This window comes from Staurois parvus, unplaced genomic scaffold, assembly GCF_062004578.1.
Source record: "Staurois parvus isolate SC_StPar_1 unplaced genomic scaffold, SC_StPar_1.0 ptg000155l, whole genome shotgun sequence".
NCBI classification, from domain to species: domain Eukaryota; kingdom Metazoa; phylum Chordata; class Amphibia; order Anura; family Ranidae; genus Staurois; species Staurois parvus.
The window spans coordinates 30,088,468-30,113,265 of record NW_028317951.1 but is presented as its reverse complement, the minus strand read 5'-3'; the positions used below and the strand labels follow the sequence as shown (position 1 = coordinate 30,113,265).

At 42.9% G+C, this 24,798-nt stretch overlaps 1 protein-coding gene across 17 annotated transcripts in view; it reads left to right on the top strand.

The window, feature by feature from the left end:
• The window catches only part of DLG1 (discs large MAGUK scaffold protein 1), a 321,932-nt gene that overhangs the window by 52,689 nt on the left and 244,445 nt on the right, over positions 1-24,798 (top strand). Inside the window, exon 1 of one of the 17 annotated variants that reach the window (XM_089675627.1) lies at positions 8,718-8,864. The exons of the other annotated variants lie outside the window; for them this stretch is intronic. Within the exon in view, the coding sequence (XP_089531753.1) occupies positions 8,835-8,864 (30 nt within the window). The 5' untranslated portion in view covers positions 8,718-8,834. Of the gene's footprint in view, positions 1-8,717; positions 8,865-24,798 lie in introns of those variants that run through there. 17 annotated transcript variants of the gene reach the window in all.

The window sequence follows — 24,798 nt, the reverse complement described above, 5'->3', positions numbered from 1 at the left end:
TATATATGTGTATGTATGTATATATGTGTATGTATGTATATATGTATGTGTGTGTGTATGTATATGTGTGTATGTGTATATATATATATATATATATATATATATATATATATATATACACATGAATGGAGGCATAACTGATTGTATAAAACATCATTGATATATATATTTATATACCTGCCCTGTGCAAGGATATTGCAGAGCAGCCTCTTGCCTCCTCTTTGAGCGTCTTCTCAGAGTGCCCCTTAAGCAAGCTATATGCTGAAGTGGCACTCCTGAGTCAGCTCTATGTCCATAGATATACAGCGTTGCATGGCTTGACCCCCCCACCCAAGATCTAAGATCGACACGGTTCAACCGGATCTTGATAAGATCCGGTCCCGGCTCACCACTGCTGCAGCGGGTCGGACATATGGAGGATGCAGTTGGGGGTACATGAGGTCTTCCCTTCGCTCTCTGCAGGCGAAACTTAGAGCTCTATAGTACAGGGCGGAACATGCGGAGAGCCTCAGCAGACGGATAGTGGGACTCCCAGAAGGAGCGGAGGGTAAGCACCCCACAGTTTTTCTGGAAAACTGCTGAGCTCTCTCTTGCCCATAGCCCAGCTTTCCCCATATTTTACTGTAGAGTGGGTGCACCATGTGCTGTCGAGACCTGGACTGGAGGGTTCTCCGCTGCGCACATTTATTCTGCGGTTGCTAAACTTATCGAGATCAGGATGAACTCCTACAGGCTGCCCTGGCAACAGGAGACCTGTCCTACCATAACACTAGGCTATTATTTCCGGATTACACTGTGGAAACCCAGAAGCTGCGTAGGTCTTTCAACTCCGTCAAAGCTGCGATGAGAGCCAAAGGCATCAAATACAGTTTGATTTCTCCAGCCAAACTGCGTATTATTGATGAAGAGACTACGCTTTTTCACTACACCTAAGGATGCGGCAACCTGGCTGGAGTCGCTATCTGTTCAGAGATGACTGTACTTTCTACTGAATTGATTTGTTTGTAGCTCCTGACTGCAGCCTACAGCCCTCCCCTGCCCTCTTCACAGGGAATTGGCTTCTCAATTCAGCCTAGAACCTTTTGCTCAACTTTCCACAGTATATTCTCTTGCGTGCCACCAGCAGCCGTTGTCTCACACTTCCTTATCTATAGTTCATTTAGTGACCTAATGCCTACCTGTTGGGCCGTTAAGTTTGTGCCCCTGGCTTAGTCAAGGAGACTGATTTAAGTTACCTTGAATGTTCCAGCATCTCCTAGGAGGTGAAGTTGCTCCAGTGCTTTCTTTGGGGTCTGGACTTGTGACCACGTCTTCCACCTAGCTTTGGCTCCTACGGGGCAAGTTTTGGAATATAAGCATCTCCTGGAGCTCCGGGTGAAGCTGGGTGGGGGGTGGGTGGGGGGGGGGGGGGGGGTTTGCCATATCCAACCTTGTTTGGACTATTGTGGGTTTTATGTATTTTTTTTTTTTTTTTACAATGATTGGTTTGTGTTCATTCTTTTTTTAATGGCATGTACACTTTATTGATATGTGGGGCCGCCTTTCGGGGCTGTAGTGTACCTATTATGTGGAACGGGTATGTTCTAAGGGTGGGGACAGACTTTGCTTCATGATAGTAGGTCTGTACTTGCCTCCCCTGCTGCTGTTACTCTCCTGTATACACTCCTACAATTGGTGGCTCAATATGGTGTAGTAAATGTGTTGGTTGTGGGGGACTTTAACCTGGTGTCCTCACGTGACCTTGACAGGATCCCGACCTCTACTACCTGGACCCAGGGCCTTTCCCAATGGGCCTCCTCTTTTGCCTTGATTAGATATGTGGCAGAATTTTCATCATTCTTAGCACGAATATGTGTCATTCTGCCACTCCCTGATCTCTGTCGTATAGACCTGGTGTTTGCCTTTTCTGTCTTGAGGCAGGTGATCTCGGCCATTCCCTGGTTATGATTATCCCGCTGAGGACCGGGTCCTGTGGAGACTGTCTAGATTCTGGCTCAAGGACCCATTGGTTGAAGAATCTATCCCTAAGGCCCTTTTTGTGAATTTTTGTTACATAATGAGGACTCTGCTGGTCCTTTGATAGTGTGGGACACATTTAAGACCTGGCTTAGGGGAGAGTATACTTCTCACATAGCTAATGTGAAGAGGTCTGTGCAGTCTCCGGAGCAGCTGGAGGTCAAGGCATGGAAACGAGACAGGACTGTATTGCTCATTCTGACCATGACCACTCAGTAGCCTGGCAACGAGCCCTAAGAGAGATCACTACTAAGTCGACCTGACTAAAAATCCCTACTCTCCACAGCGCCAAGGGTGTTTTGATTATGGGGACAAGATTGGTAGACTTTTAGCCTGGCTGGCTAGGGAACGGTTTGCTGCTACGCACATTGGTAGAACTAGAGGACTGAATGGAGCTTTGACAACTCCTGACTGTATAAATGCTTGCTTTATTCTTCTAGAGTTACTTATGGTGCGACTGACCTCTGTGTCTATCTTGACTGCATTGAGTTTCCTTCCCTTGACCCGGAGGCGAGGGACAGACTAGACAGTGATATTTCCCTTGAGGTACAGGTGGCATTGGGCCATATGAAATCGGGGAAGGCCCCTGGAATTAATGAGATACCCGTTGAATTTTACTCCCTTTTTATCAGGAGCTGTTTGTGCTCAGGTTCACTTTCCTCTTGCTCAGTTTACCTTTCTGGGATCTCTCCCAGAATCTGAGGCCCTTACAGTGTTAGTGCCCGAACCTGGCAAGGATCCTGAGGATTGCAATTCTTATCGACCGATCTCTAAGAACAGCGCTGATGCCACACTTTTGGCCAAAATTTTGTCCATTTGCCTGTCGACAGTGATGGTTGATCAAACACCTTTTTCTTAACTCGGCTACCACTCATGCTAATGGTGGTACTCGAGTCATAGCCTCTTTAGATGCTAAAAAAGGCCTTCAACTTAGTTGAGTGGGTGTTCCTTTTGGGAGGTACTGCGTAGATTTGGGGTTTGATATCGATTTTTTTAAATTTATAATGCTTCCCGAGCTAGGATCAGCACCAATGACTTTTTTTTCCCCCTTTTGAGCAGAGGGACTCTGCTTTTTGCTCTCTCATTGGAGCCATTGGCTATTCAGATGTGAAGTTCCCAATCCATTAAAGGCCTGCGAATTGCTCCATTTGGAGGAGATGATTTTGCTCTATGCTGATGACATTTTGCTATATTTATGACGCGAGTTCTCCTCTATAAACTGCACTTGAGGTCATTGATGAATTTGGACAATTTTCGAGGTTTCGCATCAACTGATCCAAATCAGTCCTTTTTCCTCTTGATCCCCAAGCTAGGAATTCTTTGGCTTCTACCCTGTTGCCATGAGCTGATGAGTTCAAATATTTAAGCATACGGGTCACTTGGGATTTACAGAGTTTTATAGGTTGACCCTCCAACCCTTACTGTTACAGCTGAAGGAGCGTAACGCCACCTGGTCTGCCTTGTCACTAAATTTTTTGGGCCGCATAAATATTCTCAAAATGATCTACTTCCCCAAATTCAACTGTGCTCTTCGTAATTGCCATGTTTGGATAAGAGACTTTGCACTACCCGATGGTGGTTCACGCGGTCTCGGGCTAATGCCGCATTATCTCTCGAAGCTGCCCTTCTGGGTTCCCTTATGGAACTGAGTAATCTTGAATATAGAGGCCCTAGGGCTTCTGCCTCCCTTCCCCTCCCTACGAAGGTCACACTTCGTGTCTGGACCTTATAGGTTGACCCTCCAACCCTTACTGTTACAGCTGAAGGAGCGTAACGCCACCTGGTCTGCCTTGTCACTAAATTTTTTGGGCCGCATAAATATTCTCAAAATGATCTACTTCCCCAAATTCAACTGTGCTCTTCGTAATTGCCATGTTTGGATAAGAGACTTTGCACTACCCGATGGTGGTTCACGCGGTCTCGGGCTAATGCCGCATTATCTCTCGAAGCTGCCCTTCTGGGTTCCCTTATGGAACTGAGTAATCTTGAATATAGAGGCCCTAGGGCTTCTGCCTCCCTTCCCCTCCCTACGAAGGTCACACTTCGTGTCTGGACTGCAGCTAGAAATTGATTTCTGCAGCCTCATCAGTGGTCCCCATATTGCTCCTTGTGGGGCAATCTGACTCTATCTTGCTTCCGACAGCTACCTGACCCCCAGGTGTGGGCACATTATGGTATCGGATTGGTTAAAGACATCATGCCTATGGATACCTTATCATTTAGGGATCTCTCCTGTAAATACAGATTACCTGGGTGAATGTACTTTACATATTACCAGTTGCGCCATGCAGCACCAGCAGAATTTCCAACCCCCCACCATACTGGAGACTGACCCGATAGAGGACCTTCTTGCGCAGGAGGCCTTCTAAACCTTTTGTCTTATCTTTATTCGGCTCTTCTCAGTGTGGACTTCCGCAAGCTGGATTGGTTGTGGGTGAAATGGCAGGAGGACATTCCAACCTTGGATAGGGAAACGTGGGAGGAATGTTTTGAAAATTAGTTCTAAATTGCTTATTTCCTCTAGAGACAAGTTGCTGCAGACAAAATCTTTGCACAGGGTATACTACACGCCTCAGAGACTGCATAGAATCTATCTGCAGAAGTCCACTGACTGCCCGTAGTCATCCCTGTGAGGGTGCTTACTTTCATATGTTTTGGGTCTGTCCTAAGTGGAGTAGTTTTGGACAGAAGTGTTAACACCTAGCTAAGGCTGTCCCTTTCACTCTCCCCTAAGCTTGCATTGTTTGGTATACAAGATGATGAACAGAGGCCTCGCCACAGAAAATTGCTCCTTTCTTACCTGTTATATTACACCAAAAAGGAGATATTTTGGACCCCACCTCCTCAGTGGCCTCGTGGGAAGCATCCATTAATGCAGTATTGCCTATATACAAATTGACATACATTAAAAGAGGTTGTCTTGGGAAGTTCAATAAGGTTTGGCAACCCAGGACAGAACAGTGACATGCTACTCTGATGTTTTGCTTTATAACTAGTTGCATTGCCACTGACATCGCTGTGAGCCCTGCTCCTCCACGCCTGATAGGTTGCATTGATTAACATTTTATTTTTTGTTTTTTGTCTTTGGACATTGTTGTCTCACTTCTGCTTTGTACTGCTTGTGTGTTGCTGTTATTGTACTGTCATTGTTTCAATAAACAATAGTCCTGGATGTTAAAAAGAAAATAAAGTTGGGAGTGCTCATTCGTGAGTTTCTGGGCCACGCATCCACGCAGACAATATCAGTATCTGGAAAATTATTTTATTCTGCAAAAAGGAGCGCAGCGGTTTAATGTATGAAGGACACTAGAATGCCTGAGGATGTTTTTGGGAGAGTGCCTAAAGGTTAACTAAACCTTTTAGGTTCGGTTCACACTGCCGCGACTTGGGATCAGACTTGAGACCCTTAGTCACATGACATGTGAAATCCCTTGTTAGTCAATGAGAGCAGTTAGAGGAATTAGCACTACTGAAGTCGCTCTGATTTTAGAAAAGGTTCCTGTACTACTTCAAGGCAGCTTGTATCTGACTTGTGCCCTTAGACTTTAACCACTTGAGCCCCAGAGGATTTACCCCCCTTAATGACCAGGCCTTTTTTTGCTGTTTGGCGCTGCACTAATTCAAATGATAATTGCACGGTCATGCAATGCTGTACCCAAACGAAATTTACGTCCTTTTTTTCACACAAATAGAGCTTTCTTTCAGTGGTATTTGACCACCTGTGCGCTTTTTATTTTTCACGCTATAAACAAAAAAACCACGAAACCTTTGAAAAAAACCAATATTTTCTACTTTCAGCTATAAAAAATATATCGTAAACTCAAAGTTAGTCATAAATTTAAGCCAAAATGTATTCTGCTACATGTTTTTGGTAAAATAAATCCCGTGCATTAGCGGGCAAACTGGCGCTATCTAGGAGGGGCGCTAACACTATCGGAAGTCACCAGTGACACTAATACAGTGATCAGTAAAAATCTGTTCACTGTAATCAATGACACTGGTGACAGGGCAGTGAAGGGGTTAACTGGGAGGGGGGCGATCAAGGGGTTAAATGGGATTTCTGGTGCACTAGCGGGCAAACTGGCGCTATCTGGGAGGGGCGCTAACACTATCGGAAGTTGCCAGCGACACTGATACAGTGATCAGTAAAAATTGGTTCACTGATCAGTGACACTGGTGACAGGGCAGTGAAGGGGTTAACTGGGGGGGGGGGCGCGATCAAGGGATTAAACGGGATTACTGGTGTACTGGCGGGCAATCTGGCGCTATCTGGGAGGGGCGCTAACACTATCGGAAGTTGCCAGCGACACTGATACAGTGATCAGTAAAAATCTGTTCACTGATCAGTGACACTGGTGACAGGGCAGTGAAGGGGTTAACTGGGGGGGGCGATCAAGGGGTTAAATGGGATTTCTGGTGCACTAGCGGGCAAACTGGCGCTATCTGGGAGGGGCGCTAACACTATCGGAAGTCGCCAGCGACACTGATACAGTGTTCAGTAAAAATTGGTTCACTGATCAGTGACACTGGTGACAGGGCAGTGAAGGGGTTAACTGGGGGGGCGCGATCAAGGGATTAAACGGGATTACTGGTGTACTGGCGGGCAATCTGGCGCTATCTGGGAGGGGCGCTAACACTATCGGAAGTCGCCAGCGACACTGATACAGTGATCAGTAAAAATCTGTTCACTGATCAATGACACTGGTGACAGGGCAGTGAAGGGGTTAACTGGGGGGGGGCGATCAAGGGGTTAAATGGGATTTCTGGTGCACTAGCGGGCAAACTGGCGCTATCTGGGAGGGGCGCTAACACTATCGGAAGTCGCCAGCGACACTGATACAGTGATCAGTAAAAATCTGTTCACTGATCAATGACACTGGTGACAGGGCAGTGAAGGGGTCAACTCGGGGGGGGGGGGGGCGGCGATCAAGGGGTTAGACGGGATTATTGGTGTATTAGCGGGCAATCTGGCGCTATCTGGGAGGGGCGCTAACACTATCGGAAGTCGCCAGCGACACTGATACAGTGATCAGTAAAAATTGGTTCACTGATCAGTGACACTGGTGACAGGGCAGTGAAGGGGTTAACTGGGGGGGGGGGCGATCAAGGGATTAAACGGGATTACTGGTGTACTGGCGGGCAATCTGGCGCTATCTGGGAGGGGCGCTAACACTATCGGAAGTTGCCAGCGACACTGATACAGTGATCAGTAAAAATCTGTTCACTGATCAGTGACACTGGTGACAGGGCAGTGAAGGGGTTAACTGGGGGGGGCGATCAAGGGGTTAAACGGAATTACTGGTGTACTGGCGGGCAAACTGGCGCTATCTGGGAGGGGCGCTAACTCTATCGGAAGTCGCCAGCGACACTGATCAGTAAAAATTGCTTCACTGATCAGTGACACTGGTGACAGGGCAGTGAAGGGGTTAACTGGGGGCGGGGGGGGGGGGGGCGATCAGGGGGTTAAATGTGTCCTAGAGTGTTCTAACTGTAGTGTAGTGCTTGTGTACTCACTTTTTGGATGTCTTTTTCTCTGTCTGGAAAGGAATGTGTCCAGGCAGAGAAGAATGACATCATATCCTGCCCTGTGTAAATATCAACACAGGACAGGATAGGACAGGGACCGATCATGTGATTTCAGCCAGAAATCACTGGCTGAAATCTAATGATCGATCCCTCCTGGATCGAATCGTATCACCCGCGGGTCGGCGGGAGCGTGCGCGCGCCCCCCCTACCCGCGAATGTGTCGGGAGCGCGGAGCACGTTTTAAAACATGCTTTTGCGCTCCACTGCCGCCATGCACACGTATATTCACAGTGGCAGGGCGGCAAGCGGTTAATGGAAGTCGCCTGCAAGTTGGAGCCTCATCTATATTGATGTGATTTGGATCTGACATTACAGGAATTCCCTGAAAGCTGCTTTGGAGTTGCTTCAAAGTAGTACTCAAGTCGCCTGGCAAAGTCATACTGTAAGTCGTGAGTTTCAGGTCGCAGTAGTGTGAACCAAGACTTAATGTATGTAGTGCCCAGCAGTTTGGTGTGGTGTTTTAGTTTTTATTTACATTTTTTTGTCTAATGCATGGACATCTCCAGTGTTAACTATTTTGTATTGTGTGTTTCCGTTTTGCTGATAGGTATTTTCTTTTAGTAATTACAATGACTACTTTAGCCATTTGATACTGTGAATCTTTAATTTGTGACTTGTGGTGATCCAAGCTCCCCTCCTCTGTAGTTGCACGTGGAATATTCCATTCATTCTGGCCAAGAAAGTCATTGATTTGCAGACTGCAGAAGCTGGATTGGTCTTGTGCTGATCTTTACATATCCTGGAGTAGTTTTTTATCTGTGGGTCTACTCTAGTAAAAAGGCGTTCACCTTTTTACGGAAGATGCATTATTTATCAGGATGTGTTAGATCACAGTTTGTTTTATATGGTGTTTCAGCAAATGACTCACTATGAGCATCATGTCTTAAAATCTGTGAGAGGAGGAATTAATGAAGTAGCATTTAAACTGCTGTGGAATAAACCCTGGAATATTACTTTCTGTGGGATTTTCAAGCTCTTTAATCATAGATAATGAAAAATAGATGAGCGCCTTAAGAATTGATCATTCACTGTTCCATGTTCTGTTCCAGGGGCTGCTGGCTGCTTCTTAGTTTTTTTTTTTTTTTTTAATTTGTACACCTTAACCTATTCACTGGGGAACTGCTACTTGATGTGCTCCTTTTTTGTCTTTTCACTGTCATGCGATATTCAGAATTTGTGATATTGGTTTTTAGCTGTGCAGCTGTTAATATTTTGTTGATTATGTATGAACCATGGACTGTCTGTGCATTGTGACTACAAAGGTAAGCTATAATGTGTGTTGTGTTTTTGTTTGTTTTTTTTTTCTCCCCCTCTGTATATTTATGGTTACTAATTTGATTATTTTCTTCACTCATTTTTTTATATTTACTACCTGTAATCTTTAAAGCGAAGTGGTCCTAACTACAGGCAGCTGCAGCTTAAAACTTAAGCTTAACCTTTGCTACTTTTTTTTTTTTTTCTTCTGTGTAAATTAGAAGGCATGATAGTGTAGTGTTTGCTGTGTTACAGTACTGTATATTTTAAAATGTGTATATATTTTTTTTTGTTTCTTTTCTTGCATCATTCAAGTGTTTAGAATTTTATGCTGTTGTTGGCTGTCCTTTTGATAGTTCTCCCTTGGAAATTACTAATTACTGTACCTTTTTTGTTACTTCTCTTTTCACTCATTTTGGCTCCCTCTTGTGACACGCTTTAAATTTGCTGCAGCAAAATAGCATACACATTATTGAACACAGATCTGATGATTTGTATAAGTGGCAAAATGTGTCTACCATTTATTTTCAAATTAAATATATAGTTGCAGAAGTTGCATATTGTTTAACATAATTTAGATCTTTTTTTTTTTTTGCTGTGCTCAGTACTGTTTTGCTGGACCTATAACTGATTTTTACTATTTTATTACCCTTTTCATGTAATTGTATTTAATTTTTAGATCTACTACTTGTTTCTGTGTGGTGGTTTTTTTTTTTCTGCTAGCAGACTTTGCCCTGTGTTTTTTCTTTCTGCCAATGGGAGAATAAATTTGGTACTTTTTTGGAGCTCAGGACCATGTGCTGGCTTACTTACCTCATGCGGTGGCATGTGCTGGTTATCGATACACTAATGCATAATGTGCTGCTTCTCTGATTTTACGATATAATTGTACTGTGCTTAATGCTACATAGTTCAAATAAAATTGGTGTATACGTAGGCTGTTTGCATCCTTTTAGCAATGCAGTGAAAGAGAGCTTTTGTAATTACAGGGGTGTGTGTGTGTGTTTAAAAAAAAAAAATAAAATCTCACACACAGATTCAGTAACGGTGTGTAAAAAAAAAAAAAAAAAAGAAAAACGGTTTTAAGTGACTCTAAACAATATCCTTATTCCCTAACAATAATCTATACACATCCACTTCATGGCCATGTAAAATATTATTCATTACATTGTTTCACTTTGTTTTTCTGCCTCCTTATGACTTTCTCCTTGAGTTCCCGAACCTCACTTTCTCCCACCCTCACCTTCTGGTTATGTGCACACAACACATCATAGTCCCTAGTCCATCTTGAGATGGAGCAAGAGTGGGAGGACACATTCTTACATACAGTGGGATAATGGAGAAATAGTGTAGCCTCCCTCTAACAGGAAGTGGGTTCACAGCAGCTAAAAATAAAATTTGGAGTAAGCTGGGAGCAGTGAAGTTACTTTTTAGTCAAGAACTTCAACTTTACATATGGTCTATTCCAGGACTATTTTTTACTCTCCTGTCTTCCACTGAAGCCACAGGTGGCTTTAAAAACATGAGGATTTTACCCTAGCAAATATAAAAATAAAGAACCCACCTTTTGCTTAGCAAGCATCCTCCATTGTCTTTACTAAACTTTCCCTCACTTGTCTGCTGCCGTAGTCCCTGTTGTAGCCCTGCAAAGTTTGTGTAAATGCCATATGGCTGGTACTTTGTCGTTCTACGCAGACCTCTTCCACTTGCAGTCTGCATTTGGGCCTAGCTACTTGTTTAGGCACAGAGCTCTGCACTGTGCTAATACCCAGAAGTACTAAGTCATTCTGATTTGGTGAAGTTTTATTTCTTTACCTCTAGGACCAGTTTGCCATTTTGGTTTCTGGTAAGATGCATTAAAGCATATCTAAACCCAAAACCAAAATTGTAATATATTGCAAATTACTAGTCCTTGGTGTGGTGGCTGTTTTATTTATTTATTTTTTTTTCAAGTTGGTTAGCTTTTAGTTTCACCTGGTAATTCCTCTCCCTGGGTGGCTACACACTCATCTTTGGTATCTATGGAGGGGACCATGGTTGTCACCGTAGGCTCCTTTCCTGATGCGGACTACAAACATGTCCATATCTATTTCATCTCCACTACATGGGGGGAGGGGGGCAAGGCAATTGGTATATTACAGAAGATAGCTGGTAAGGGAGATATTCTTTGGTGCAGCTCACAGGATTTGACAAGGACACATTTCTGGTGAGATCAACCGGTGTGATCTGTACTTGCTAGAAAATGTTCTTAGCTTGAAAAAAAAAAAACTAAATGCAGCCACCACTCTTGGGACTGTAAGCTGCAATATATTGCTTTTTTGTTCTTCAGTTTAAATATCCTTTATGGGAGCCCATTACATTGCTAATGGACAAAAAAAGCAGCATTTTTGCTGGCACAGAACAATACAATCCACAATAGTATGGTTGGCATGTGTTGTGGTGCATTGCATGTGCATTGGAGCTTCACTGTCATAGTGCATTGTTTTAACATTCAAAATGGGAACACAACATTCTAATGCATGTGATTTGTGTTTTTTAACGCTTAGTGTTCCTTATTTTGGTATTTAATCTTTATACCAGGAAGTGTGATTAGTTAATAAGTTATGCCCAAGGACTGATGAGATGAGTTTAGATGTGCTTTATATCTTTTTCGTCTTCATATGGTTCAGACATGACCCATACGCCTACAATAAGAGATGTAACAAAGCATAATCATTGTGCTTTATTACCAGACAGGAAGCAGAAACTGTATATGTTAGGGACATATTTGGCTTTGTAAGTGTGTCTGCTTCAGGTATGTGTCCCTAAGGGCTTGTTCACACTTGACTTCTTCCCAGATGCCCCTATAGCATTAGACAGGCATTTGGGGAGCATTAAAAAGGCTCCCCAAATGCCCTATGCACGTTTTTGAGGCATTTGTGGTGCTGTTTTAATGCTTGGAAAACGCCTATTAAACGCCTATAATGAAGTTAATGGTATTAACGCCTCGCAAAGGCCTGCCAGATGTTTGAGTGTCACCATAGACTTGAATGGGAGGCGTTGAAAGGCTTCAACTCCTCCCGACTCCCCATGAGGTGTCAATTTTGCCAAGACGCTAAGGCTTCTGTGTGAACAGCACTGTGTGCTGCCATAATTTTATCATTTTCATAGGCGTTTGAGGAGCGTTAAACGCCCCTCAAACGCCTGCTTACAAAGCAAGTGTGAACTGAGCCTAACTCTTCTAGATCTCCTAGGGAACGATTGCTATCTTAGAACAACCTAAAACACATCATTACAAATACAGTTTAATACGTCGGTCTTAGAAGTTTTTGGTAATCAATAAAAAGTATAATCCTTGTCAGGGATCTATGAGGGCTACCATTTCTGACCTTTTGAACAGATGGATGTTCCATTGTCTCATAATAATAAAAGTAAATAATTATTATTATTAGGGGTTGCTAATTCAGATCCTGCAAGATGATTTCCGTGAGTTTATTTGCATACGTATTGCAAAGAATTGAAACCAAAAGTTGAGCAATAAGTCTAGACACCTAGCATTTTCAAAGTGGAATACCAGGCAAATGCTGAAATGCTGAAAAACGCATTTTAAATGCATACATGCTACTTTTATCTAGAAAAGGATGTGTAGTTCTTGTTGGCTATTCTTGTGATTCACACAGCATAGTCTAGCAGTTTACACCTCTTCTTGTTTCTTATGGTTCAGCATTGAAGCTTTCTATGTTACTGCTGCGTTCTAGCCTGCTCAGTGGACAACAAATAGGTCATAGGCTGTGTTAAAACAAGCAGGATTTGACTTGTGGTTCTGTACGGGCACTTTCACACTGATGAAGTGCTGTTTTCCTGCACCACAGGTGCAGAGCAGTCTTCTGTTGATTGCCATAGGCTTCTGTTGCCTTGGGTGGTTTTGGTGAGTTAGGGCGTTTTTCATACTCATGAGGTGCAGGAAAGCGCTTAAGGCTTGAGCAGGAAACTCTGTTACCTTCACGGTTATTAATGGCGCACCGAAATGAAAATTCTGGTGCTGAAACTGAAAATTCCAGATGTACTTGGCCAAAAACCGAAACACAGCATTTTTTTTTTTTTTTTTTTTTTTTTTTTTATTGTGGCTGGCAATTTTGCATTGGAATCACTAGGGGGCAATTTTTGCATGAGTCAATAGGGACACAACTTCGCATTAAAGTCTGAGACTAGTTTGAATTGAAATCACTAGGGGGAGTTTTTACATGGGTCTACAAGATGTGACTTTGCATGTATTGGCACCAATATCAGCAGCTTTTTTCCTATCGGCAAAAAGCCAATTTATTTATCATAGGTACTTATATAGCACCATCAATTTACGCAGTGCTTTACATATATATTGTACATTCACATCAGTCCCTAACCCTCAAGGGGTGTACAATCTAAGGTCCCTAACTTACATCCATACATTCACATAATAGGGCCAATTTATACGGGAGCCAATTAACCTACCAGCATGTCTTTGGAAAGTAGGAGGAAACCGGAGTACCCAGAGGAAACCCACGCAGGTACAGAGAGAACATGCACACTCCAGGCAGGTGATGCCGTGGTTGGGATTGGAACCAGCGACCCTAGTACTGCCAATAACACTATTTATGGCTGCCAATCTATTGGTGCATCCCTAACGGTTGTGTAGTGTGGGACAGGTATATGAATTTGTTTTTCTGGCATAACAGCATTAATGCATTTTTAAAAATCTTTTAACTTGTTTGGATTTCCTAAAGTCTAAAATTACCCGATAGGGTTGCTTTAGCAGTTTAGTAGTAGCAAACAGTAGATCTTCAACTGCTGTAACAAATGGGTTAATTTAGTGATGTATCTGCATTTGTTCCCTGAACAAATATCTAATTTGATAAAGATCTCACGTCACTTTAACAAAACTGTCATACATGATTTAATGTCTGGACATTTTACATATATGGGTTAACCTTATAGGTTTCTCCCAGTTTTTGTTTATATAGTAGAATTTTGAGCAGCTATAAAGTCTGATCACTTCTACATGCTCGGGAATGTGCCCAACTCCCCCCACCAGTGTGCCATGTATCATAGGTTTTCCGGTTCCTCACGGGTACCCAGGGCTATCATATCATGGTGGGTTCCATGGGAGAAAGCTGCAGGAAACATTTAGTTTCACATCCACAGATTGCAGAGGTGGTGTGTGTATGTATACCGTCATGGTCAAAAATATTGGCACGCCAGCATTTCTGTCAAATAATGCACCACTTTGTCCAGGCATTCTTATGTTTCTTTTGTTTGTATTGGTATGACACAAAGTCCAAAACTCCAAAAAATGGACTGGAAAAAAATGATTGGCACCTTCTTGAAATTTTAAGTAATAATTGCATTCAAAGTTTGTGATGCTCCTGTAATTTATAATTAAACACGCTTGTATCAATTAACAGGTGCTGACAATAGGTTGTCAACTGTTCACCATTTTAAACTGGTTCCTGGTGTGATTTCTGTTGTGTCTCTGTGTGCCACATGGAGCAAGAAGAGAAAGCAACAAAAAAATTGAGGATTGTGGAAAAGCTTGGACAATTTTAAGGTTAGATCCATCTCAATGTTCCTGTGTCCACTGTGCGCAACATTATCAAGAAATTTACAGTCCATTGCACTGTAGCTAATCTCCCTGGACGACAGTGAAAATTGATTATAGATTGTAATGAAGGATTGTTTGAATGGTGGATAAAGAACCTCGATCAACTTCCAGACAATTTAAGCTGACCTTCAGGCACAGAGTACAATTGGGCCAGCTCACAGTATACATTGGCATCTGAATGAAATGGGACACTATGGTAGAAGACCCAGGAGGACCCCACTGCGGACACAGAAACCTAAAAAAGCCAGACTGGATTTTGCCAAAACTTACCTGAGGAAGCCGAAATCCTTTTTAGGAGACTGTGCTGTGGACAGACAAAACAAAATTACTGCTTTTTGGTAAAGCCCATCATTCTACTGTTTTCAGAAAAAAAGGCCTTTACAGAAAAGAATACAGTCCCTACAGTCAAGAATGGTGGAGATTCATTGATGTTTTGGGGTTCCTTTGCTGCTTCAGGCACTGGATGTCTTGACCATGTACATGGCATTATGAAATCTGAAGACTACCAAAGAATTCTGGGGTGCACTGTAGGGCCCAGTGTCAGAAAGGACAATGACGCACAGCCATCCAAAGCAGTGTGCTTACAGTGAAGCACACAGACACCGCCCCATAGTAAAACACACCCAGCACACAGTTAACACTTTGATTGCCCCTCATGTTAACCCCTTCCTGCCCAGTGCTTTTAGTACATTGTCAGTGCTTTTTTTTTTTTTTTTTTTTTTTTTTTTAGCACTGAACACTGTATTGGTGTCACTGGGGATGTCATTGACACCAAGTCATTTCCCCCCAGTGTCAGAGTGTCTGCCGCAGTCCCACTATAAGTCACTCATTGCCGCCATTACTAGTAACCATAAAAAAAAAAATCCCAGTGTATATATACCGCCATTTGTAAACACTATAACGTTCACGTAACCAATTAATTTACACATATTAGGTTTTTTTTCTTTTAGCAAAGACATGTAGCAGAATACATTTTTGCCTAAATTAGATTTTTTTTTTTTTTTTCCTTCCGTGGACATGTTTAATAGCAAAAAGTCAAAAATATCGTGTTTTTTTCTCAATTGTTGGTCTTTTTTTTTTTTTTCCTATAGCGCAAAAAATTAAACGCACAGGCGATCAAATACCGAAAAGAGAGCTCAATTCGTGGGTAAAAAAGTACGTAAATTTCATTTGGGTGCAGTGTTGTATGACCACGCAATTGTCAAAGTAACGCAGCGCCGTAACGCAAAAAATGGCCTGGTCAGGAAGGGGGGCATTCTTAGGAGGGCAAGTGGTTAAAGAGAACCTGTTAGTCTTCTTGTGATGGCAATAAAGTTAAAGGATAAGTTCAGAATTTTAATTTTGAAAAATGTGTATTTTATTTTTTTCCTCAGGAGCCTGCAGAGCATTGCACCTACGATCAGTGGATCACAGGGTGCAGCTTCGGGGCTCTCGCACATTTCTTCCAGCAGCTGTGCCCATACCTCTATATAGGCTATCCGTTTCAGAACTGCAGGAAGAGTGAATGGACTAAACTTGTTGATCAGCTTTCTCGCTGTCCATCTGCAATGTCGGGTGGATGCTGCATAACAACATGCAACTTGTGCACGTCGATCCTCACATGTGCAAAAACAAAGATTGTTCTATCGTAGTGGATGTCAGTGCACACTTTGATGTTGGAGCAATATATTTAGGGCCAGCATTCACGTTTATACTGTACGTTGATGATCTGTAAATGTTTTCAAACCGTCTCTTAAGGACAATTTTGGGTACTGTAGACTTTAGACTCTTGAGGACTGACAGATTTGGTATCTATTTGACACAAGTTAATATTTTCATAGTTGCCTAAATAATGGGGATTATGTTGTTCTTGTGTGCACTAAAATGAAAGAGCATGTTTAAGTTATTTTTTTAGCTTGAAACAGAGCAAATATCATGTGACATGAAAAAATGTAACACCAACAATTTAACTGCCTCTGCATTCAGAGGGGTTTAGGGACTTTAAGTGTGTTCTCCATGCACAAAATGTGTATTTCAGTATGTGTATGCAAAATGGGGGATTGGGGGGGATAGCTCTTGCACTGAAGATCAAGGATTAAGCCAAAAATGGACTCTGAAGGTTAAGTATCTAATTCCTGTGGAAACCTGAAAAGGGCACCCCTATTCATTAAGTTCATACAAAATGTTTTGCTGCCCTCTGCAGGACAATAAAGATAACTGTGCTTAGTTTGCGTTCAGCAGTAGTTTTGTGTGTGGTTTTTTTTTTTGTTTTTTTTTTTCCCTCCAATTTTTACAAAATTTGTAATGGATGGCCATGCATTTATCAATATGATTGGACTAATGAATTCTTTTTGCTAATTTTCATTTTTCTTTTTCCTAAATTTCTTAAAGTGGAACTTAAGTCAGAAAATTAAGTCCTGCAGATCACTTCAGGCTGGCCCATTTGGCATGTATAGCTATGTAACATTAAAAATAAGTGTTTATACTGTTTAAAATCCAGTAATACACTGCCTCACCCTGCTCTGCACATACTCAGTTACTTTTTATTTTTAGGCATCGTATTGAATTTGTAGAGGCTGATCTGCTGACAGCATAACGATTTACTGCATCTCGCAGACTCTGGGCTTCATCTAAATGGGAGCCTCCAGCAAAAAGAAACAGGAACAATGTCGGAGGCAAGTTACTGCACACACTAATTTTGGCAGCATAATTATTACTCTGGAATGTATGTTCCATGCTGAACACCATTATTTTATATCGCGTTGTTGTGGGTAAAGTTCCGCTTTGAGTCATTGGGTTCAAGCTGACATTTTGTGTGATTTGCATGGAGACTAAATCCTTCAGATTGGTTGGAAAATATTTTCATGTAGTTGCATAATGCAAGCATACATATTCTATACCTGGCTGTTCCCTTTTGGGAGTAGATTCACTGTAGTAGCCCCTTGCTACTACAATGATCCTTGCTGTCTTCCCGGTTCTTTTCCTTGCTCTAAACGTAAGGAATCGCACACTCCGCATGAGCGCACCATTCATAGAATGCTTTTCAATTCTCTCAATGAGTGCAAAGCGTTCTTGGTTTTGACAAGGTAGAGATGCAGGACAGGGATGTCACAATCTCCACCTTATCCAGTAAGCTAATGATTGATAAATAATGTGGCCGTACTTAGACAAGGGCCTACATTCCTGAATTGTTTGTCACCAACTTGCGTGGATGTTTTGGATTCACGCAAAATGGTGGAATTCAGCTTTAAATTGCAAATCACCCCCCCCCCCTTTTTTCTTTTTTCTTTTTTTTCCCTTTTTCCCCCCTTTTCCCCCCCTTTTTCCCCCCTTTTTTTCTGTTCCTCTTTATAACTTTATAATTGTATTCAGGTCAGCACTCTGTCACTGTGAGAAGTAGTTGGAGCACAATTGTGTGCAAGGATTCCCTGATAAGATGTGAGACTGACTTGGCAGGGATGTTGATGGTATTTGTTTCCTAGGCTTCTCACCTTTTTGTTTTCTCACATTTTGATTTCTTGGGGCTTGGTAAGTTTTTTTTTGGTTTTGTGCCTGATGGATTTGTAAAGCCTAAATATCTAGGTCCACATTCTGATAACTAGTGCCTAACATTGCAGCTATGTACAGATTATTTTGCTTGGGAGCAGAAAAAAAGTGTGCATTTTTTATTCCCTCACAGGAGCCTACAAAGCATTGTACTCGTGATCAGTAAATTGCGGGTGCAATTTTAGGCTCCTGCAGACAGGCCGTACAGCTTTCAGCCCTTACCTGTGTGCAGGCTGTCAGTTTGAAAGCTGCTGCGGTAGCTTTAGGGATTTCTAGTTGTCTCATTCACTGGTTCCTGTGAATGAATGACATGGCTGTGCAGGTGGAGCTGTAAGTAAATGACGCATTGTGTTTCAGGCCTCTCCTCCCTGTCAGATAAACTGCTCCAGAAGCAGATACTAGTAGAGTGGCTGTCTGTTCTGGCCTTAAATGAGAAGTTCACTTTTTGAAGCATGTTACCTGCACATATAGGGTGTAATGTGTAACATGCTCTAGCACATTTTATCTGTCCCACCCCCCACACGCTGTCACATTTGAAAAATAATGCATCATTCCGCCTGCACAGCTGCGTCATTTATTCACAGGAATCTGCGAATCTGAGAACTAAGAGACCTATCTTCTACCGTGGCAGCTTTCAAACTGACAGCCTGTATAGAGGTACAGGCTGAAAGCTGTAGGGCTTGTCTGCAGGAGCCTGACATTGCATCCGCAATTATGAGTGCAATGCCTTGCAGCCTCTTGCGAGGGAAAGAATATTATCATACAGGATTTATATAGCTCCAACAGTTTGCTCAGTGCTTTACAATATAAAGGGAGGCAATACAACAACCATAGAGTTCAATACAAGAGGGTTAGGAGGGCCCTGCTCCTTGTAGCTTACAATCTAAGGGGGAGGGGTTGGTGGTACAAAAGGTAATAACTGGGAGGGATGGACTGGTAGGAGGAATAGAAGATTCCGTTATTAGCTGAAGGCAGGATAGGCTTCCCTGAAGAGAGGTTATAGAGATCGCCTAAAAGTGAGCAGAGTAGGTGATAGATTGGGATAGAGAGTTCCAGAGGATGGGGGAGGCTCTGGAGACAAGCATGGGAGGAGGAGATAAGGGAGCTAGAGAGCAGGAGGTCTTGCGAGGAGCGGAGAGTACAGTTTGTGTGATATTTGGAGACAAGATCGGTGATGTAATTTGGGGCAGAGTTATAAATGGCTTTATATGTTGTTAATGTTTTGAATTTTATCCGTTGGGCAACGGGAAGCCAGTGGAGGGATTGGCAGAGAGGGATGGCAGATATGGAACAGATAGTAAGGTGGATGATTCTGGCAGCAGCATTCATGATAGACTGAAGAGGGGATACCCTGCGATGAGGTAGGCCAATGAGGAGGGAGTTACAATAGTCAAGGCGAGAGATAACAAGGGAGTGAATAAGTTGCTTAGTAGTTTCAGGGGTTAACGGCGTGTCTTGGAGATGTTGCGCAGGTGAAGTCTACAAGATTTGGACAGTGATTGGATTTGGGGCTGAAAGGACAGATGTGAGTCTAGGATTACACCTAGTACCCTGGCATGAGGGGAGGGACTGTTAGTTGCACTTTTTTTTCCCTGAAAAATAAGTGCTTTTACTTTTTGTCAAAAGGTGACCTTAGCCTTAAAGGAGAAGTTGCCTGACCAGGAGGACCCTTGCTAGATTTAGGTTCTGTTTCTAGGGGTGGGGAAATGTTTCTAAAAACTACTTGTCCAAGGGACTAAATCAGGGTCCCAATCTACTTGCCTTACATGATGATCTACTTGTGCTGATAAAAAAAAAAAAAAAATATATGAAGGGTTGATAATTTATTTTTTTATTTATTTTTTTTCAATTTGGCAGAGGTGCTCTTAGTAAGGTCTGGGGCTTTTAAAAATGAAAGGGGCTTTATGGCGACTTAAACTTTTAATGTTTTTAACATTGCGCTGTTTATCTCCTAGTCACCTCTGCCTGTCTTCAGCACTTCTCTCAAGGACTAGCAGGGAGGGGAGAAACCTTGCAGTGTGACAAGCACTGATTGGGTGCTTGTCAGGAAAGGGGAGTGTCGGGCTCTTTTAACACTTAGCAGAAGTGCATCTGCTGACTGAGTAAATAAGGCACTGGCCCCAATGAAAATTAAAAAAAAAAAAAAGTTATTACTTCAGATTATACTCGCACATGGAAACACTGGGGTGCTCTGTACTAGAGCCTGCTGAGCAGCCAAATCAAGCTCCGGTGTTCACTCGGTTAGGTCCCTCTCATGCCTGAGTGGTTTGGGATTACCGCAATTCTTCCCGCAAACTTAAAATGGAGTACAATCGCAAAACACAGGCGGTTCCGGTGTCATTATTTTCAATGACCCCTAAAACGCATGATTTTTGTGTGATTTTTGCTGAGCGGCAGTCGTGGCAAATTGCATCGGGGGAAGCTTGCTGTGCAGAAAGGAGCAGGAGATTCTTTTGGGCGACACGCTTTCCATGATGTGATTTTTCTGCACGACAATCACTGCAAAGCTGCTCACATTTAAGGTGCCATTGAAAATGGCACCTAAACCTGTATTTTGTGATCGCAGGCAAAATTGCAGCGATTGTGCTTCGATCCCAAAATGCCCAGGTGTGAATGGGGCCATCCTGGTTCACACACATGTAATTCTGGATGTGTTTTTGAATGCACAGGTTCACATGTCAGAGTATATATTGTGTTCCGATCACACAGATGCTATCCACATGCATTGCATTTTGAGTGCCATGATGAAAAGGGTCCTGCACAAGTTTGTAGCAGTGCGTTCCAGATTTGTAAGTGATACGTTGGCATGCAGAGATAAGTGTTCACAAAGGATTGCTATTGACAGAAGTTTTTGCCTCAAAGTCAATGGGAGGCTGTCACACTTCTGTGCACATCGATCCGGTGCCAGATTTTGCCTCCTGTCTGAATTGCGGATAGGCAGGAACCAATGTGTTATTAACCACTTGCCCTCCTGAGGATTTACCCCCCTTCCTGACCAGGCCATTTTTTGCGTTACAACGCTGCGTTACTTTAACTGACAATTGCGAGGTTATGCAACATTGCAGTAAATTTTTTTTTAAAAAAATCTAATTTTGTCATAAATGTAGTCCAAAATGTATTCTGCTACATGTCTTTGCTAAAAAAAAAAAAAATCCCAATACGTGTGAAATGGTTTACGTGAAAGTTATAGTGCTTACTAATGCCGGTGTGTGTATATATACTGGGATATTTTTTTTTTTTAATTTTTACTAGTAATGATGGCGATCAGCGACTTATAGCAGGACTGCGGCGGACATTCTGACACTGGGGGGAACTGACTTGGTGATATTGACATCCCCAGTGAAACAAATACAGTGATCAGTACTAAAAAAAACAAAAACAAAAAAACAAAAAGCACTGACACTGTACTAATGACACTGGGCAGGAAGGGGTTAACATCTGGGGTGATCAAAGGGTTATCTGTGTGCTGGGGGTGTTTTACTATGGGGCAGTATCTGTGTGCTTCACTGTAAGCACGCTGCTTTGGATGGCTGTGCTGTGCACAGCCATCCAAAGCCGTGTGCTCGAGCTGACAGGAGAACTGTTAGTAAACAAAACGTTTCTCCTCCCTGTTGGAGATCCTTGGTAATCACCGGTTGCCGGTGATTTATCACTGGCCGGGACCTGGTGATTGGCAGCCGCGAATGGCGGCGCGGGTAGGGCGCACCTCGTGTGTGCCCCCTACCTGGAAATTCAAAATCGCGTTTGTATATATACATGATTTTGTGCACCTGTGCCACCCTGTAGCAGTTTTTCTGTGTTAGGGTGGTCGGGAAACGGTTAAGCCTTTGCACCTGTGTGTTAGTGTTCGAGCAACGTGTCTCCACGTAGAAGACTGCTCTGATTCCTGTGGTGTTCGCTGCCCTTTGTGCACTCTCATATTCTGTGTATTGTTTGATCATGTCTTTGTTCTCACTGTTTTCCCTCTGGGTGTTCAGTTATATTCCCTTTTGGTCTCTTTCCGTGGATTCCTTCATCTGTGTGTGTGCGCATCTTTTTCAGCATTGTTTTGTTTGTTTGCCTGCAGTCCTTTTCAGCTGCAGTAGGTTGCCTTGCTTCCTAGTATCCTGTGTGTACCCCCTTGTTCTTCCAGCATGCTGTTTGGTTGCACTGTGTCTGCACTGGTGTTTTTAGAGAGCTGCAACCTGGGGGGCCGCCAGGCAGCACAACATGCACACCTCCAGTGGCTCCTTAGATCCTGTGACCGACATACCACTGTTTGCGTGTGGTCACACTGCTCCTGCATCTGTGAAGACCGGTACCTGGGTTCACCTGTTTAGTTGTTGCCACTGGCCCGCTAGTTTTTACAGTCCCAGGTGGTCTTACCTCCTGAACATGACAGGCGGTTTTTTTTGCATTGAAGTCAGTGGGACGTGATTTTGCATTGAAGTCAATGGGAGGCAGTTGTGGAGAGAGACAGCAAAATCACACCTGTACTGAAATTGCAAAGACATTGCAATTTAAGTACACATAAACCCAGGCTAAAGAGGCTGCTTGCCTTCATCAAGGCTAAATGTAACAAAACTGCATGACCCAGGCGTTGGACGATATGTTTGCACGTCTGTGTGTCTGTGCTGAAGCAGAGGGTCTGGGAAGATTTTAGATGTGCATTTTATTTGTTTTTTTAAGGCGAACTTATCCTTTTTAACCACCTTCCGCCCGCCCTATAGTACAATGACAGGCGCAAGGTGGTTCTCTTGTTCTGATAGGACGTCATATGACGTACTACCATTCTCACTGCGCATGTGCGGCTCGGACACAGCGGATCACGGAAAGAGCCAAAGATGTCGGCTCGGTCATGTGATCAGCTGTGTCCAATCACAGCTGATCACATGTAAACACGGAAATGCCGGTTATTGGCATTTCTCTCCTCTCGAGCTGTCACGCTGACAGCTCGAGAGGAGAGCCGGTAATCGGCTTTCCACGGAGGGACATGTACACTGATCATCAATGCACTGATGATCAGTGTGCCCTGATGATCAGTGTGGCCCCAGAAGTGCCACCTGTCAGTGCTCATCAGTGCCAGCAGTCAGTGCTAATCAGTGCCATGTGCCAGTGCCCATCAGTGCCACATCAATGCCACATATAAGTGCCCATCTGAGCTGCCTTTCAATGTCACCCATCAGTGCCAGTCAGTGCCGCCTATCAGTGCCATGTATCAGTGTCATGTATGAGTGCTGCCTTTCAATGCCCATCAGTGCAACCTACCAGTGCCTCCTCATCAGTGCCCATCAGTGCAGCCTATCAGTGCCCATCACTGCAGCCTCATTAGCGCACATCAGTGAAGGAGAAAAATCACTTATTTACAAAATTGTATAACAAAAACTAAGAAAAAAACCTTTTGTTTTTTTCAAAATTTTCAGTGGTGTTTGGTTTGTTTAAGAAAAAATAAAAATCCCAGTGGTGATTAAATACCACCAAAAGAAAGCTCTATCTGTCTCAAAAAAATGATAAATATTTCATATGGGTTCAATGTTGCATGACCGCGCAATTGTCGTCATTCAAAGTGTGAGAGCGCTGAAAGCTGGAAATTGGCCTGGGCAGGAAGGGGGTATAAGTACCCTGTAGGCAAGTGGTTAAAGTGGTATTAAACCAAAAAGCTAACATTAGGCTAGGTTCACATACTTGTATATGTGGTGTCCTTTTTTTTTTTTTTTGTTTTCAGTGTGGTTTCAAGGGGTAGTTCACTGGTTCGGGTGCGATTCTGATGTGATTTGGCAGCCTTCTCAGTCTCTCGCTCTTTTTTTTTTTTTTTTTTTTTTTTTTTTTTTCCCCTTCTAACATGGACCAGGGATGGGAGCGAAGGAACAAAGCAAAGACAGAAAATGTACTTGAATCATGTTCTCTTAGGACAGATAAGTGATTTCCATTCTATTTAGCTACATATCGCACCATACTGCACTGCATCGGAGTCACGCTGCATATATGTGAATGGTGTCCATAGAAACGCATGTTATTTCACTTGTCATGCGATTTTTCATGCCTTCTGGAATGCATCAGCAATCTCATCAATGTGAACCAGGGCTTAGGCTTTCTTTTTTCACCTGGTGATTATGCTAATCAGTTTGCTACATCTACAGAAGAGCTTGCTCTTTTGAGAAAGAGGGTCGAGACAATCCATTTACCACTGACGGGTGCTTACAATAATCAGCTTTTATTTAATATTGTTCTCCTAAAAGGAAAAAAAGTGTTGCTCTAACTGCTTAAAAAGTGTTAGCTGCAGTTTGGCTTCTATTTTGTTAGTGTATCTAAATTTTCTAGTGCATCCGACATTACCCTGACTGACAATGATGCTGTCCATAGGTGTCTCTGTTGCTCTTTCATGCAGAATGTAGGCACCCTAATACAGGGAGCGTGTTTGTAGCCAGATCCTGAGATGAAAACTGGGAGCCTAAACAAAGAAAACGAATGCAGCCCCCACATCTAATGATTGATAAGCTGCAATATTACCTTTTTTGGGATTTTAACACTGAAAATTCAGTTCTGCAATATGCCGCTGCCACTTCAGCAAAGTCTGCAAGCTTCCTATATATTTGCATCTTCATATATTTTGATCAATTCGCCAGCCTAGAGTGACTTGATTCCTGTACATACACAAGGGAGTTTATTTATCTTAGCACCAAGGCATGACAAGAATGTACACTGAGCTGCTCATGCTCAGCTCCGTGTACAATCCTAAAAAGAGTTTTTTTTTTTCTCCTGATGTAAAGTTTTACACTGATGCAGTTTCTGATGTGACTTGGGCCGCATTGAATTGCATG